The following is a 14,744-nucleotide window of genomic DNA, read 5'->3' on the forward strand; positions in this document are numbered from 1 at the left end:
CGAAACCCGAAACCCGAAAGTATTTCGAGACCCGTCGGGCTCGGGTCGGGTAGCAGACCTCTAGTGTGAACATGGATATTATTGAATTTCATCCTTGAATTATGACCAAATTTGTTGGAAGAAATACTGTCAGACTAGAAAGGTACGTCCACAGGCCGTCAATGGATCTTTCATTGCATATTTCATACATATTGCATATATGGCCTTAATGTTGCAATGAAATGGAAGTAGTGACAGATCTTTTCTTCCATATTGTGATGTATATCCAAACTAAAAAATCGAAAAAGAAAAAATGTAGGACGGAGACTTGGTTCTGTGTATCGGTTGTTGATTGGATGTTGAGATGTGGGCGTTGCGCTCAAAAGTGGTGGAGGCAGTTGAGAATGAGTTTGCAGGGGTTTGGTTTAAACAGACTAAATGATTGGAGAAGACATGTATACGTCAGCAAAGAGAAATCTGTTGTTTTACCTGGTTATGACATTTTGATAAAAAATTGCAAGGTCAAAAAAATTGAATGTGCGCAATTTTATTTGTTCACAATAAGATCTATAGCATGCATCTGCAAATTAAATAGGGTGAATTTCCATTTCATGTCTTTAAAGCTGCAGTCCGTAACTTTTTTTTTTTTTTTGGTTAAAAATGATCTGAAATCAATATTTGTGCAAGTGCATAACCAAGCCAGTGTTCAAAACTATCGCCTTACTTTAGCCCGATTCACAACGGTTAGCTTATAATAATGTTTTCTAATTTGAGTGGTACGGGTAGGTTTTCGAGCTAGGTTTTCGAAGGGAAGTTCGAGCATGCTGCTGCGTCATTACATCACGTCTGTAAACATAAAGATTTAGTCCCGGCTAGTAGGCTATCGCATGTGAGGATCCTGCAGGTGGCGGATCGTTTTATAGCTTTTTCTCACAGCAGCTGGAATAATTAAATGTATCATTTTGATGGCGGATTGTAATCCAGAAAATATTATGCGTTTATGAAACACGTGACTGAAATTAAATTATTCCAGTTTTAAATGTGCATCTGATTACAGATAGCCTGGGATTACACAGGATTTGTATTTTAAAGAGAACCAGTTCGAAGGAAGAATAATTTGCTTTTTGGGTTAAAAGAATTTCCTAATATGAAATTCGAATGATATGACAATTAGAGATTAGACTGTACAGAAATTGAAATCTACACGCTAATACACACTACATACACGTAGTCACGCAATGCTGATGTTGTTAACATTAACAATTTGAGAACAAAGTATAACAATAATAATAATTTGCACGGTTTGATGTGATATGAAATACCATTTTCAACTTTTAAATTAAATATGTTTTTTCCAAAACATGTTTCTATGAGAAAATCTAAAAAAAGATTAATTGAAACAAGTTGTGTTCCGAATTTTAGGTTGATATCTCAAACAATTATCTTTCAGTAATATTTTATTTGTGCACAGTACCAAACGTTTCCACTAGATAATAATTAATTTCGCACATTTTTGACTGCAAGGAGTGAAAAAAAGAAAGTGTGATTTTAATATTATTTTTTTTTTCAGAAACGTTTTAACTTTTCGAATCATGTCCATGACTTTGTTTGTGTTCACATAGCATGTGCCAAAACCTTTACCAACATTCTTACCATTCCAATGAAGTAAAAAAATGAAACATAACATTTTTTTTATCAAAAATGGCCGAAGAGCACCAGAGGGTTAAATGTTTAGCTCCTATTGCATCTTCCTGTGACCATCTGGAAGTGGGTGGTTCAGAATGAGTTGCAGTATGTGCCAGACTTTGTTGTGAAGTCAAAACCTCTGACTAAGCAAGACTAATTTAAAAATGTACAGCATTTTGCTGCTGCTTCATGTGTTTCTAGATCTAATAGCACAGTCATTATGTTTGGTGTGCAGGTTTTTTCACTCTGGATGGTCAACCCAAGAGTATGAGCTGCCCGTCCACTGGTCTGCCAGAGGAAGAGCTGACCCACATCGGACAAGTGGCGTCATCAGTACCCGTGGAGGACTTCACAATTCATGGAGGTGCACTAGACCTACAAAATAGTACATAAATATGCACACATTTCATGCATTCTGTTACTATAATACTGGTCTTCCCTTCACATACAGGTCTGAGTCGTATTCTGAAGGGCCGTGCTGACATGATCAAGAACAGGACAGTGGACTGGGCCCTGGGAGAGTACATGGCCTTTGGCTCTCTACTCAAGGAGGGCATCCATGTGCGTCTCAGTGGCCAAGATGTGGAGAGAGGAACCTTCAGGTATAAAAAAAACCAGTACATTTCAGAATAATCATATAATTATGAATCTAAATGTAGTTGGGTAGTAACGTCTGCACATTTCTGTATGATAGACCATTTTTATTTGAGACACACTTTCAAATGCAGCATTATTTTGGATCTCAGCCCGGTGTAAGAGGTCACTGACCTGTTGTTTGTTCCATATGCAGTCACCGTCACCATGTTCTCCATGATCAGAACGTAGACAAGAGGATCTGCATTCCCATGAACCACGTATCCCCTAACCAAGCCTTGTACACCGTCTGCAACAGCTCTCTGTCTGAGTACGGAGTACTAGGTATTCAGACGCTCGCAGTACATGTTAAAACGATCTCTGCGCTTAAATGAAAGGTAGAGGACGCTCATGGAAACTCATGTTTTCTTTCATTCTGTGTGGTTTTCTTTAGGTTTTGAGTTGGGCTTTGCTATGGCCAGTCCCAATGCTCTGGTTCTGTGGGAGGCCCAGTTTGGAGACTTCCATAACACGGCTCAGTGTATAATTGACCAGTTCATCAGCCCTGGCCAAGCTAAATGGGTCCGCCAGAACGGCATTGTCTTACTGCTGCCACATGGCATGGAGGGCATGGTAAGGCTAGTATTACCCACAATTCATGCCACTTTTCTCTACACACTACTCTGTGTACTGGCAGTAAATTAGTTGATTTGGATTTATTTTGTTCCTTCACAGGGTCCCGAGCACTCGTCTGCCCGTCCAGAGCGCTTCCTGCAGATGTGCAATGATGACCCTGACTTTAACCCTGTAAGACTGTCTGCCTAATGTCTCTAAACGTTAATACAGTGTTGGTATGAACAAAGATTTCATAGTCATTCACCAGAATGGATATATCAATGTACCTTTTATTTTGGCTGCAGAAAGTCACTGATGACTTTGAGGTGCGTCAGCTGTATGACTGCAACTGGATTGTCGTAAACTGTTCAAATCCCGCCAACTATTTCCATGTAATGAGGCGGCAGATCCTTCTTCCCTTCAGGAAACCTGTGAGTTCAGCTGTCTGAGAGCATCTGGACATTCACTGATTCGTCAAATGCATTATTGGTACTTAAATGATTTGAAATTTTAACTGATTTATTCATTTTCTTGTTTTTAGCTTATTGTCTTCACTCCAAAGTCTCTGCTGCGTCATCCGGAGGCCAAGTCTAACTTTGACCAGATGCTACCAGGTCAGAAACTGTTTGTTTGTTTGTTGCTGTGTTTTAGAGGGAAGATTTATTTATTTATTTATTTAAATATTTTATTTAAAGCTTTTCACATTTTACAGAACAAACAGCGGGGTTTAATCCACTGTTAATCCCCCACCCCCCATGCCAGCAAACCAAACAAATGAACAAACAACAAATAAATATAAATAAATAAAATAACAATACATATCTACAAATATATGTAAAAGTACATACCTATACATACCCGTAATCATGCAATATTAATACATACGTGTGTGTGTGTGTGTGTATATATATATATATATATATATATATATATATACAGAAACACATACATGTATCTACACAGATGCATACATACAATATTTACTAAAAATAATTTACATAATTTAAAAATAAATCCATTTGAAAATATAATTTGAACTTGATTTTTTTTTTAAAAGTATACTTTTTGATTTTGTAATTCTATTAGAGTATTTTTCACAAGTAAAGAAGGTAAAAAAAAAAAAAAAAATTGGTAAAAAAATATGTAAATAATGTAACCAAAAGTACACTCCATAATCTGTAAGTCTGTGGGCACAGGGAATTATATTTTCTCAAATAAATACCAGGTAACACTAAATCAACACAGAGTACACAATGAATATGACATAGCAGTAACAAAACATGTGCATAAAACAACATGTAAATAAACAACACTATGTGTGTCTCTTCAGGCACTCATTTCCAGCGCGTGATCCCAGATGATGGACCGGCAACTCAAAACCCCTCAGAGGTGAAGCGCATAGTCTTCTGTACAGGAAAGGTCTATTATGAGCTCGCGCGTGAACGCAAAGCACGCAACATGGAGGACTCTGTGGCGATCACTCGCATTGAGCAGGTACCACCGTCTCAGTAGAACATCAGCAATGCTTGCTTTCTCTCATTCTTGTGTGATGGTCTGATTCTCTCTCTCGCTCCTCCCCAGCTCTCTCCTTTCCCGTTTGACCTGGTGAAGGCTGAGACTGAGAAATATCCCAATGCTGACCTGGTCTGGTGTCAAGAGGAGCATAAGAACCAGGGATACTACGACTACGTCAAGCCCCGCATGCGCACCACCATCGACCGTGCCAAGCCTGTCTGGTAAACTCTCGTCTTCTCATATAGAGCCGTGACACTCCAGGTGCTCTATATTTTCGCCAGTCCTCACTCTGTCTTTCTGTGTGCAGGTATGCCGGACGTGAGCCTGCCGCCGCCCCGGCCACTGGAAACAAGAACACCCATCTTCTGGAGCTGAAGCGTTTCCTCGACACTACCTTCAACCTGGACGCCTTCAAAGACCACATCTAAACCTGTCCTTCAGTCCACAAAGAAAACGAAAACTCACAAACACCCCATTCACCCAGCAACCAAATACATAAAGAATAGCGATACAGTTTATCCAATGTGTTCAGTTTTGCAAAACACTCTCCGTCCTAGACTCACTCTCTCCTGCATGAATTCACAATTAATTTTTTAGTTAATAATGTTCATTTCAAGCCTTCGTCACCACTGTTGCCCAGTTCAACAACACCAGATGATAAACCACAGGAGATAAAAAATCTCTTGCTTAAGCATAAGTAACAGCACAAATGTTGATTTGAATAGACCTCTAATATATTTTCAACCAAAGCACAGCTCCAATCCTGTTAAAAAGCTTCCTTGTACAGTAATCGGCATCAGTTGCCTCCAAACTCACTATTAAAAGACGTTTCCCTAAGCTTTCATGTAGGGTTGTTGGTATCCCTATTCTCAATGGCTATATGGCTTTAATTTGTATATTTGTGTTTTCTTTTGTTTTTCTTTATTGATCATTGTGGGCTAAATTCAGAATAAGGGAGAAATTTGGCACATACATTTACAGTGTCTCATTCGTGGGCAAGATTGTCAAGTAAGTGGTGAAAACGACACTTTATCTGTACCTTTGCACTGTTTTCTGGTAAGAAGAAAAAACAGTTCTCTGTGGTGGATGTTGCAGTTGTATGATTGTATTTATGTAAAACTGACTTTGTATTCAGAGGAGAAAAGACTTGGTGTCAAAATCAGGACTGTGGAAATGTTTGTGGCACCTTTACATGTATGTGCCTCTGTTCTGGTTCCCCTACCATTGTCTGTCGATGGCATTGTATAGTCCGCACACTCAGCTAATCATTGATGCAGCCTGGTGCAGATAAAAACCCCTTCAGAACTCAAATCCTCATTTGCCATCTGATAACGTGTGTCATACAGCCCAACCCAGCAGCAGGAACATTTAATATGGCAAGCAAGACAGAATTACACCTGTTTGTGGTCACTCTTTTAAATAGAAACCTATGACCTCTTTTTGGCTTTTTCAAAGAGAGAGCAAATCATTTTATTTATTTTGTTTCTTTGGAGGATTAAGATTCTGTTCTCATAACGGTTTAGCTTCATACAATAAACTCATTAACTTCTCAAATGTTTGAATTTGTTCATTTATTATTAGTTTAAGAAAGTGGATTGTGTCTGTGATTATGCAAAACGGCATACGATTTTTGAGGACACAACCTGTGCTAGTACTCTCTAGATTGGGGACTTGGTAAACTTACGAAAGGGCTGTAGGATGATTTAAAATTATATAGGTTATATTAAACAATCTAACTTGATTCAAATGCACCGGTGTAATCAACATGAAAAACTGGCTTATATGAGGGGGCTTAAAAAGGTTGAACCACTGCACTGGATCCCTGGCTTCACTGGATGCGTAATGCATGAAATACAGACCAAGCAGTGAGATATTTTTGCATTTCAGTACTAAAATCAGTTACTACCATTTAATGCATTTGTGTTCAGCTTAATCTCAAACACGGGGTGCTCTTACAGGCCCAAATATCCTTAGGATTCCTTTCAAAGTATGATCAAGCAAGCTCCAGGCCGCGTTTCCTACAGCGCGTGTTGAGGGCACGTTCTTAATAAAGCTATTTCATTGGTCCACTTATGTGTCACTCAAAGCATCGAAACGCTCTTATTGGACAGGCGCGGCTTCACGGCTTCCTTCTCTGGTAATGAAATAGCTTAGCGGCCTTCATCCGGTCTTTTCTCCAGTCCAAGGTAGGCAGTGTTACACGGTTCAGCCCAGCACCTTCTTAAACGCAAGAGAAACTAAAGCCATGGCAAGGCCCAGAGTTTTCTTCGACCTCACCGCCAACGGCAACCCACTCGGAAGAGTGATCATGGAGGTAAAAATTTCACGCAATATTCCTAATTTCACTGCAAGGAAAGACTAATGTTCCACTCTCTGGAGTGTGAGTTTGCGCGCGCCTTTGTAATGACACACTGACTTTTTTCCTGCAAGTCGTGCGATCGCCGCACGCGTTAGGCTACTATGCTAATACCGAAGTCCCGCTGAGCTGCAAACTTGAACTTGAATATCCTGAAGTGTTTTGCATGCCCATTAAACAAATCCCGTGATCCCGTTACGCTTAACCTTGCTTGTGCAATTACCTGGCAAACCACAGCAGGACTTCAACCGAACCAGCCAAATAAAATCACGATGCTGTTTGAGCGCGTGTGCAATTTTGCGGCGTTGTGCAGAGAGTAACTTTGATGTTGGGAATCTGGCAGTATGTACGGTTTTAATGCTATCCATAGAACTATACATTATTGTTCATTTCCATAGTGACGCTTTGAGGTGTTTATTTGCATAAACCTATTATTGTTATTTCGGTGTCAGCAAAAGATGCTCCGCGCACTAGGCCGCGTTAACCGGTGTTTCACATAAAGCCGCTGCCCCTTCGTTTAACCCGGATTCCCCGAAGGCGACTTCATTTTGCTCCGACCAAACTTAAGCTTCTCGCTCCATTGAAACGCAAGCGATTGCGACAAAACCGTTCAGCGTTTTTATGTGTGCTTATCAGAAGTCGCAGGTTCCCCGTCTGAGGGGAGACTTCAGGGTTGCCAGGTTTTCACAACAAAACCCGCCCAATTGTTACTCAAACCAAGCCCAATCGCGTTCCCGGGGGTAAAATACACGTTTTGGCAGGGTTCCCATCGTAAAAAAATTCGCATTCCAGGGGCTAAATATCACGTTATTGGGGTCGCTTCAAAACCGCGGATTTGGCAACACTTATTGAGTGGAAAGATATTCTGGAGAGTTCGGCCGCTTCGGGGCGATGGGAGGGACCTTCCTGCGGAGATTTCCCTACACGAGCCGCTAGACTCGTCCTTTCATTGCGGGTGGAGGTTTTTTCTCATTTGAATAGGAGTATTAAGGTTCAGTTAGATGAGACGCTATGTTTCACGCTGCGGTAGTAGAAGTAAATTTCTGCGCGGCCATTTCAGTTCATCGTCTAATAAAACTCGTGGTCAGAATTTCTTCCGAGCTCTCGGAGAGACGTGCGCCCAAATATGTAGTTTGAGTACTAACTTTAAGTGTGAATAACATGCATGATGTGCTGCGTGCACTGTACCTCCAATTAGTTTTTGTCTTCCACATTGTCGCGTTTAACGGGCAGCTGCAGTGCGGGCATATGAAGATGAGGCGCTCAGGGTTGCCAGGTTTTCACAACAAAACCCGCCCAATTGCTACTCAAAACTAGCTCAGTCGCGTTCTTGGGGGTAAATAATTTTTTTTTAATTTTTTTTTTTTTTACGGGTTTCTGATGTAATTCGCATTCCAGGGGCTAAATATCACGTTATTGGGGTCGCTTCAACTCGCGGCAACAAACCGCGGACCTGGCAACACTACCGGCTTGTTTCTGGGTTGTTGCTTTGACGCAATGACGTAGTCACGCACTTGAACACTGCAGTAGTTTTAAATGGGAGTTTTAATGTGACGTTTTTTCTGTTTCTTTTAACAGCTGAGAGCTGATGTAGTCCCTAGAACTGCAGGTATTTATACTTATTTATTATTTATTTTCCACTTGTTTGATTTGAAGTGCCCATCACCTGTCTGTTGTCTTACAGAGAACTTCAGGCAGTTGTGCACTGGTCAGCCTGGCTTCGGCTACAAAGGATCCATCTTCCATCGCGTCATCCCCAACTTCATGTGCCAGGTATGAAAGATTTAGTCCTAGATGCAGGAAATCAACAGTGGCAGGTAACACATCAACTCAACAGCCTGTTTGGTGGGTTATGATTGATAAATGTTGTCCTCCAACCACGAGCCTTGCAAATAAGCATAAAGAGGGTCACACACTGGGGGGGAAAAAAGCACTCAAATCTTTCAAATTTGAGTAGGTGTACGCATAGAGATGCCATTTTGCATCTGTTGGCGTCACCCAAATACAACTTTGGAGGCTGTTCTAAATCCTGCTGTGCCACTTGCGTAGTTATCCGTTCAATTACATTAACAACAATTTGGGTCAAATATGTGCATGTACTGACTTAACCCTATGCTGGAGGATTGTGAATTGTGCGTCTTTTCCAGTACCATGTCTTCAATCAAGAGTATGCTTCATATTAAATAATATAGATCACCCTTTTTTCTTTAAATTAACTAATTCAAACGGTTTAACTCTGACGCCACTCTTGCCTTTTATATTAGTTTATTAGATTCACTGTTCTGCATTTCCGTTAACTGTTTCATGGTGTTCACTAACTGCCAATTTCAATGATTCACAATTAATATTTAAATCTCAGCCGTGACTTTTGATAATCTGGTTTATTTTTAAGATGGTAGAAATTTCTGAATTGCTTGTAACTTAATTTTATTAACCAGATTGGCTGGTGAGTTACTTTCAAACCCTGCCCTGAAGTCTTCTGAGATCTTGGTTAAACTATCAGTTTTGCCATTCGGTTGTAATCTTGAGACCTTTGGATGCAGGGAGGTGACTTCACAAACCACAATGGAACTGGTGGAAAGTCCATTTATGGCCACAAGTTTGAGGATGAGAACTTCACCCTGAAACACACCAGCGCTGGCTGCCTGTCAATGGCCAACGCCGGCCCCAACACCAACGGTTCCCAGTTCTTCATCTGCACAGAAGTTACTTCATGGTGAGCAAAAGCAGTGTGAATGAGCATGTCTGCTGGATCCATGCTGTGGAGCGCCTCCTCCTAACCTCTTTTATTTCCCCTCACGTTTTCTTTTCACCAAGGCTGGATGGCAAGCACGTTGTCTTCGGACAGGTTGTGCAGGGCTTGGATATCATCAGGAAAGTGGAGGGCTACGGTTCCAGCAGTGGAAAGACCAGTGCCAAGATCGTCGTCGCTGACTGTGGCCAGCTGTAAACACCTCAACCACTAACCTTCACCCAAACCCTAGTCTAGTACCCCTCAGTGCTCCCTTTCATAAATCCTGCCGCTAACATTCCTGTCCAAGTTCTACAACCCCTCCCTATATCCTTCAGTCGTCCATCTTTGTCTTTGATAAGTTGCCTTTGCCGTTTTCATTTGCAAATGAAGTCCTGTAGGCCTATAATTTGTGCATCAAAGTCTGAAAATAAAGGGGAACAATGACCTGAAACACTGTTTGTTGCAGTTTGTCTCGTTTTTCACTTTAAGCTTATTTGTTTGTTTGGTTATGTTGCTTCAGGTTAATGCGAGTCACGTTCAGTGAACTCTTTGAGGTTTTTTTTTTTTTTAACTCACTTTTTTCAGAGAGCTTGCTGATCCGGCTCACAAATGTCTACATTTCTTCACTTATCCTTCCTGCCAGGGGTGTCAAACTCCATTCCTGGAGGGCCGGAGCCCTGCAGAGTTTAGATTCAACCCTAATTAAACACACCTGATCCAACTAATCAAGTCCTTCAGGCTTATTTGAAAACTACATGGTATGAGTGTTGGAACAAAACTCTGCAGGGCTCCGGCCCTCCAGGATTTGCAAATGAAGTCCTGTAGGCCTATAATTTGTGCATCAAAGTCTGAAAATAAAGGGGAACAATGACCTGAAACATTGTTTATTGCAGTTTGTCTCGTTTTTCACTTTAAGCTTATTTGTTTGTTTGGTTATGTTGCTTAAGGTTAATGCGAGTCACGTTCAGTGAGCTCTTTGAGGTTTTTTTTTTTTTACTCACTTTTTTCAGAGAGCTTGCTGATCTGGCTCACAAATGTCTACATTTCTTCACTTATCCTCTAGGCCAGGGGTGTCAAACTCCATTCCTGGAGGGCCGGAGCCCTGCAGAGTTTTGTTCCAACACTCATACCATGTAGTTTTCAAATAAGCCTGAAGGACTTGATTAGTTGGATCAGGTGTGTTTAATTAGGGTTGAATCTAAACTCTGCAGGGCTCCGGCCCTCCAGGAATGGAGTTTGACACCCCTGGTCTAGGCAATTCAACTCCCTCAGTGAATCCAGTCACAGCCGTTCGAGTTAACAGACTTGCCATCCAGGGAACTTTAAAATCTGTTAAATCGAGGCTATTGTGACTTCAGAAGTCTTGGAATATAGTACATGTGTGTGTATGTATATTAAAAATAGCCATGGGCTAAATGGTTGATTAATGGATAAGTTTGAGATTAATTTGTTTTTGGGTGAACTATTCTTTTAAGATTAATAGTTTTGCTTAATATTGACATTTAAACAATTTGTCAGTGTCTTTTCTTCCCTACTCTGTCATGTGAGAGGTGTTGCTGGATTATTGTCCCGGCCTATTCCATAAAAGGAAACATGGTGGCTTTAAGGATGTAACTTGATTTATGACGTGACATGTGGCCAAGTATGATTACACATACTAGGAATTTAGTGCTCTGCATTTAACCCATCCTAAGTGCACACACACAGCAGTGAACACACACACCGTGAAAATCCAGTAGGAATGGCCTAGATGTGCACATTTACAAGAACTAACTAATCCTGCTCCGAGGCCATTCACCACTGCACTTTTTACGTCTCCCTTATGCTTAATTCAGTTCCGGAAAACGCGTGAAGTCAGTGCTGACACACCACAGGAAGACGAGGTTCAGCAAACTTATTCGTTGAAATAACAGTTAGCCGTAAGAGGGCGCTCGACTCAAACTTTTACAGGCGTAGGAGCCATGCTCAGTCATCGGCGTTTGCGTTCCAATACATATATTCCGACTTCTACACACTTTAGAAGCAAAAGAATTATAGAAACAACTTTATTTAGAACAACCTCGTCCATCCTCACTTCATAAATGCTTTAAACATATGCCATGACGTGTGTAGTCATGTTTCTCGTGATGTTTTGACCCAGTTTCTCTGCGGTTCGCCAGCGCTTTAGCTGCTCGGCTGGGGCTGACACACGCCCTGTCCGCGAGGACTGTCGGGCTGCGCGCGGCACTGCAGGCTCTTCTCGCAGTCGCAGCGCTCCAGTCGCCGACGGAGTTTGGCGCGTCCCCGCAGCAGGCACACCTCGCCCATCGCGGGCACGCGCTGACACCTCCTCTCCGTCAAGTAGAGCGCGCAGCACAGACCCTCGTCACAGTCGCGCGAGCGCACGCAAGGGGACATCTCGGGCACTGCGGGCGTAGAGTTGTGGTGAGGGTCAGTGAGTCAACTAGTCAAACAACAACAACTGGAGCATATAAAGCTGTAGCTGATGGCGTCACATACGTGTGTGTGTGTGTATATATATATATATATATATATAATGGCTTAGATAAATAACACTTGTCACAGCTCATAACTTTACAGCCAGAAAACGTTTCTAGTTTGAAAAGGCTATATTTTTAGACTTTTAAACATTCTGTTCTGTTCAAATAATGTTTAACTGTAAATAAAGTGCACTTTGCCATTCCAACCGAGCTACACACATTTTAATATGTCCTCAGAAAGGTAATAGTGTTGACAGTTTTACAGTTTCATTTGACATTATAAGCCTCGCACTCAGGACAGTGGAATTTAATACACATTTCCTCTTTTCAAGTATCAGCTGTTTTCTAAATAAAATCGTGGTAGAGGAAACTGTAAGATCATCCCCTTCTGACACAAAACATAAGACAGAGGCATAAAAAGATGATGTTTTAACGTGTCGTTTAATTCAGTTCAATTTTCAGATTGTTGATGTCATTTTGACCATGTTATTGTTGTTTTTTTAATATGGAGTAGTTAATTGTGTGAAATGTGAAAAATATATGGTGGAAACAGATGGTGGCAACCTGAGGAAACAACTTCAACTCTTTGTAATATATTCTATATTCTTAGATTTAAGACAAAATTTAGATTAAATTAAAAATATTTCTTAAAATGACATGTCACACTCAATATGAAAATAGATTACTATAGCCACAACATTGTTCTAGTTTATCAGTTCACTTTTAAGAACTGTTCATTTTGACTTAACAGTTTGATAATTTGTCTTTTTAACCTCTGTTGTGCTTACTGTACTGTAATATCCTATTGTTGACAAAGCAAAATTCACCTGTGCAGAGTCTTTACAGCTGATGCAGACAGAGAATGCACGTTGTTAATGATTTCAATAATGTCTGTCCTTGTCAGCACAGGGAAATTACTAGTAGTTGATCATATATCAATACTTGACCAAAGGTTTGACCCAAAACATTTTAAATTGTCAAAATTATAATAAATAATAAAATTTAAAAAAAACACTGAAAGTACATAAAACTCTATCCTTACCTTTTTGACTTCCTCGCACATCCAACTGAATCTTTGTCTTGGCAGCATTGCGCTGTTTCTTCTTAGAGCCTTTGCATTCAGTTGCCTTGTGAAAGACAGAATGTGAATAAAAACTGCTTAAATGTGAAAAATTGGGACTGCAGGTTTGATATTAATCCATGGTTGGACGTAACTTCAGTAGATTACAGTATTGAACCAAACTAAATCTTACTTGTGCAGTGGAACAGTCTTGCGCAGGAGGTGAAGCGTCTCTGATTCCCTGCACAGCTGAGGTCCTTCTAACAGAATTATGGGAATTTGCAACTGTGTCACTCTGTAGATGCATTACTGACTGGAAGAGATTATCAAACAGACTTTAAAATATGTGATGAAAACAGCACGGAACTAATGACAAGAAGTACAGTTGCTTTGTTTTTACAGATAAAATTACATGCTGAAAATCATAAATACAATATATATATATATATATAATGATTATAATATTATAATAAATGTTATAATACTAATGGCTTGTGTGTTCATTAGCTTTGTGACATTGTTCCAGCATAAACATATGAAGGCAAAAAAATTGTTAAGGTTTAAGAATATATATTCTTACCTCTTGAGAGTTTGTCATTTCTCTGGAGGAGCGGATAATGTTGGAATCCAGGCACTGTACAGCAGAAACAACAGACAGACAAAACATGACATAAACTGTCTGCATGGTTGTATCCAAACTGTCCTGACCGCAATGAGGCTGTGTGCAAGAGCAAGACGACGAGCTCTAGTGGGGAAGAGCAACCTGCTCTGTGTTTTAATGGACCTACGGCAAATACCCAAATTAAACATGAAAAAAAAAAGAAGAAAAAAGAAAGAATGGGTCTTTCATTAGTGGTTACTTTCTGAGTGTTTCAATGTTTATAGTCTCAGCTCGTGTAGGAAGTGTGTAGTGCATTGCGGTGGTAATTAAGGCAAATTATGGCCCATACGCATAACAAAAATGAAAGCATGGCTGTATCTTTCATGGCGCATAAATCCACATAGACCCTTTACACATGTAACACCTTTGAAACTTATAATGAAAAATATGACATCCTTTAAATGACAGCCATCAGTTAACCGCATCAGTAGACTCGGATGTAAGTTGCTTCCTGGTACGGAACAGGTGATTATCTGCACCTTGAACACGGGCTTAGAGGGGGAAACTCAAAAACCACGTTACTCCCCGGGCTAGGAGGCCGATAATAACAGTGACACTACTTTGTTTGACCAATGTGAATATGTTTAGCCACTAAATAAAAATGTCTTGTTCAGCCTAAACATTCCTGTGGTGTCAACTACAGATTTTTTGTTCAGCAAATTATCAATTAGCAATAATATGTCATAGCCTAATTCGTACATACAGCTTTACATGACCTGTGATCTCTGAAATCTTGTAGAACTTGGAAAGGCAAAGTAAGTGCAATAGGATCATTGATGCACAGGGACCTCAAATACACTGACAACCGCAACTATCTATCTATCTATCTATCTATCTATCTATCTGTAGGCTTCTATCAGTTAAGAAAACTCAAAAAATTAAGGCAACCAGCTTAAAGACCTTTTTTTTTAATATATACTGAACTAATTGAAAAAATTGTTGCATCAACTTGACATTTTAAAGTTGGTGTTACATAAGCTCAAACGTATTATGAGGCTGAGTATTAATATTGTGTATTACTGGCATAAAATCACTATCAGTTAGTTGTGCAAATCTAAAAGCTCATATACAGTTAGGCCTACTTC

General features: G+C 40.2%; 3 protein-coding genes across 3 annotated transcripts in view; 2 read left to right on the forward strand and 1 right to left on the reverse strand.

Annotated features, from left to right (window-relative positions):
• LOC107722993 (2-oxoglutarate dehydrogenase, mitochondrial-like) overlaps positions 1-5,922 on the forward strand; it is a 12,012-nt gene extending 6,090 nt beyond the window's left edge. The window contains exons 9-18 of the mRNA XM_016531492.1: positions 1,881-2,029; positions 2,117-2,267; positions 2,456-2,583; positions 2,693-2,871; positions 2,974-3,045; positions 3,159-3,284; positions 3,395-3,467; positions 4,184-4,347; positions 4,435-4,589; positions 4,676-5,922. Of these exons, the coding sequence (XP_016386978.1) occupies positions 1,881-2,029; positions 2,117-2,267; positions 2,456-2,583; positions 2,693-2,871; positions 2,974-3,045; positions 3,159-3,284; positions 3,395-3,467; positions 4,184-4,347; positions 4,435-4,589; positions 4,676-4,796 (1,318 nt within the window). The 3' untranslated portion in view covers positions 4,797-5,922. The remainder of the gene's footprint in view (positions 1-1,880; positions 2,030-2,116; positions 2,268-2,455; positions 2,584-2,692; positions 2,872-2,973; positions 3,046-3,158; positions 3,285-3,394; positions 3,468-4,183; positions 4,348-4,434; positions 4,590-4,675) is intronic.
• Positions 5,923-6,518: 596 nt separating this feature from the next.
• LOC107722998 (peptidyl-prolyl cis-trans isomerase-like) lies at positions 6,519-9,909 on the forward strand. Its single transcript, XM_016531499.1, has 5 exons — positions 6,519-6,682; positions 8,303-8,333; positions 8,409-8,497; positions 9,268-9,440; positions 9,542-9,909. The coding sequence occupies exons 1-5, from the start codon at positions 6,614-6,616 to the stop codon at positions 9,672-9,674; spliced, it is 495 nt and encodes a 164-aa protein (XP_016386985.1). The 5' UTR covers positions 6,519-6,613; the 3' UTR covers positions 9,675-9,909.
• Positions 9,910-11,621: 1,712 nt separating this feature from the next.
• Positions 11,622-13,783, reverse strand: LOC107722982 (dickkopf-related protein 4-like). Its single transcript, XM_016531483.1, has 4 exons — positions 13,579-13,783; positions 13,192-13,311; positions 12,981-13,065; positions 11,622-11,863 (listed from the first exon to the last, which is right to left on the reverse strand). Exons 1-4 carry the CDS (start codon positions 13,681-13,683, stop codon positions 11,622-11,624), a joined length of 552 nt encoding a protein of 183 aa, XP_016386969.1. The 5' UTR covers positions 13,684-13,783.
• Positions 13,784-14,744: the final 961 nt, after the last annotated feature.

Source organism: Sinocyclocheilus rhinocerous, unplaced genomic scaffold (assembly GCF_001515625.1).
Source record: "Sinocyclocheilus rhinocerous isolate Xijiao unplaced genomic scaffold, SAMN03320098_v1.1 scaffold2559, whole genome shotgun sequence".
NCBI lineage: Eukaryota > Metazoa > Chordata > Actinopteri > Cypriniformes > Cyprinidae > Sinocyclocheilus > Sinocyclocheilus rhinocerous.

What these genes read in the sequence shown, in the direction of transcription:
- LOC107722998 (XM_016531499.1), top strand. Translation starts at nt 6,614, where the DNA reads ATGGCAAGGCCCAGAGTTTTCTTCGACCTCACCGCCAACGGCAACCCA. An exon ending in TCGGAAGAGTGATCATGGAG is followed by an intron (nt 6,683 to 8,302) that starts GTAAAAATTTCA and finishes TTCTTTTAACAG; the next exon opens with CTGAGAGCTGATGTAGTCCC. An exon ending in TGTAGTCCCTAGAACTGCAG is followed by an intron (nt 8,334 to 8,408) that starts GTATTTATACTT and finishes GTTGTCTTACAG; the next exon opens with AGAACTTCAGGCAGTTGTGC.
- LOC107722982 (XM_016531483.1), bottom strand. Translation starts at nt 13,683, where the DNA reads ATGCAGACAGTTTATGTCATGTTTTGTCTGTCTGTTGTTTCTGCTGTA. An exon ending in AAATGACAAACTCTCAAGAG is followed by an intron (nt 13,312 to 13,578) that starts GTAAGAATATAT and finishes AATCTCTTCCAG; the next exon opens with TCAGTAATGCATCTACAGAG. An exon ending in AAGACTGTTCCACTGCACAA is followed by an intron (nt 13,066 to 13,191) that starts GTAAGATTTAGT and finishes GTCTTTCACAAG; the next exon opens with GCAACTGAATGCAAAGGCTC.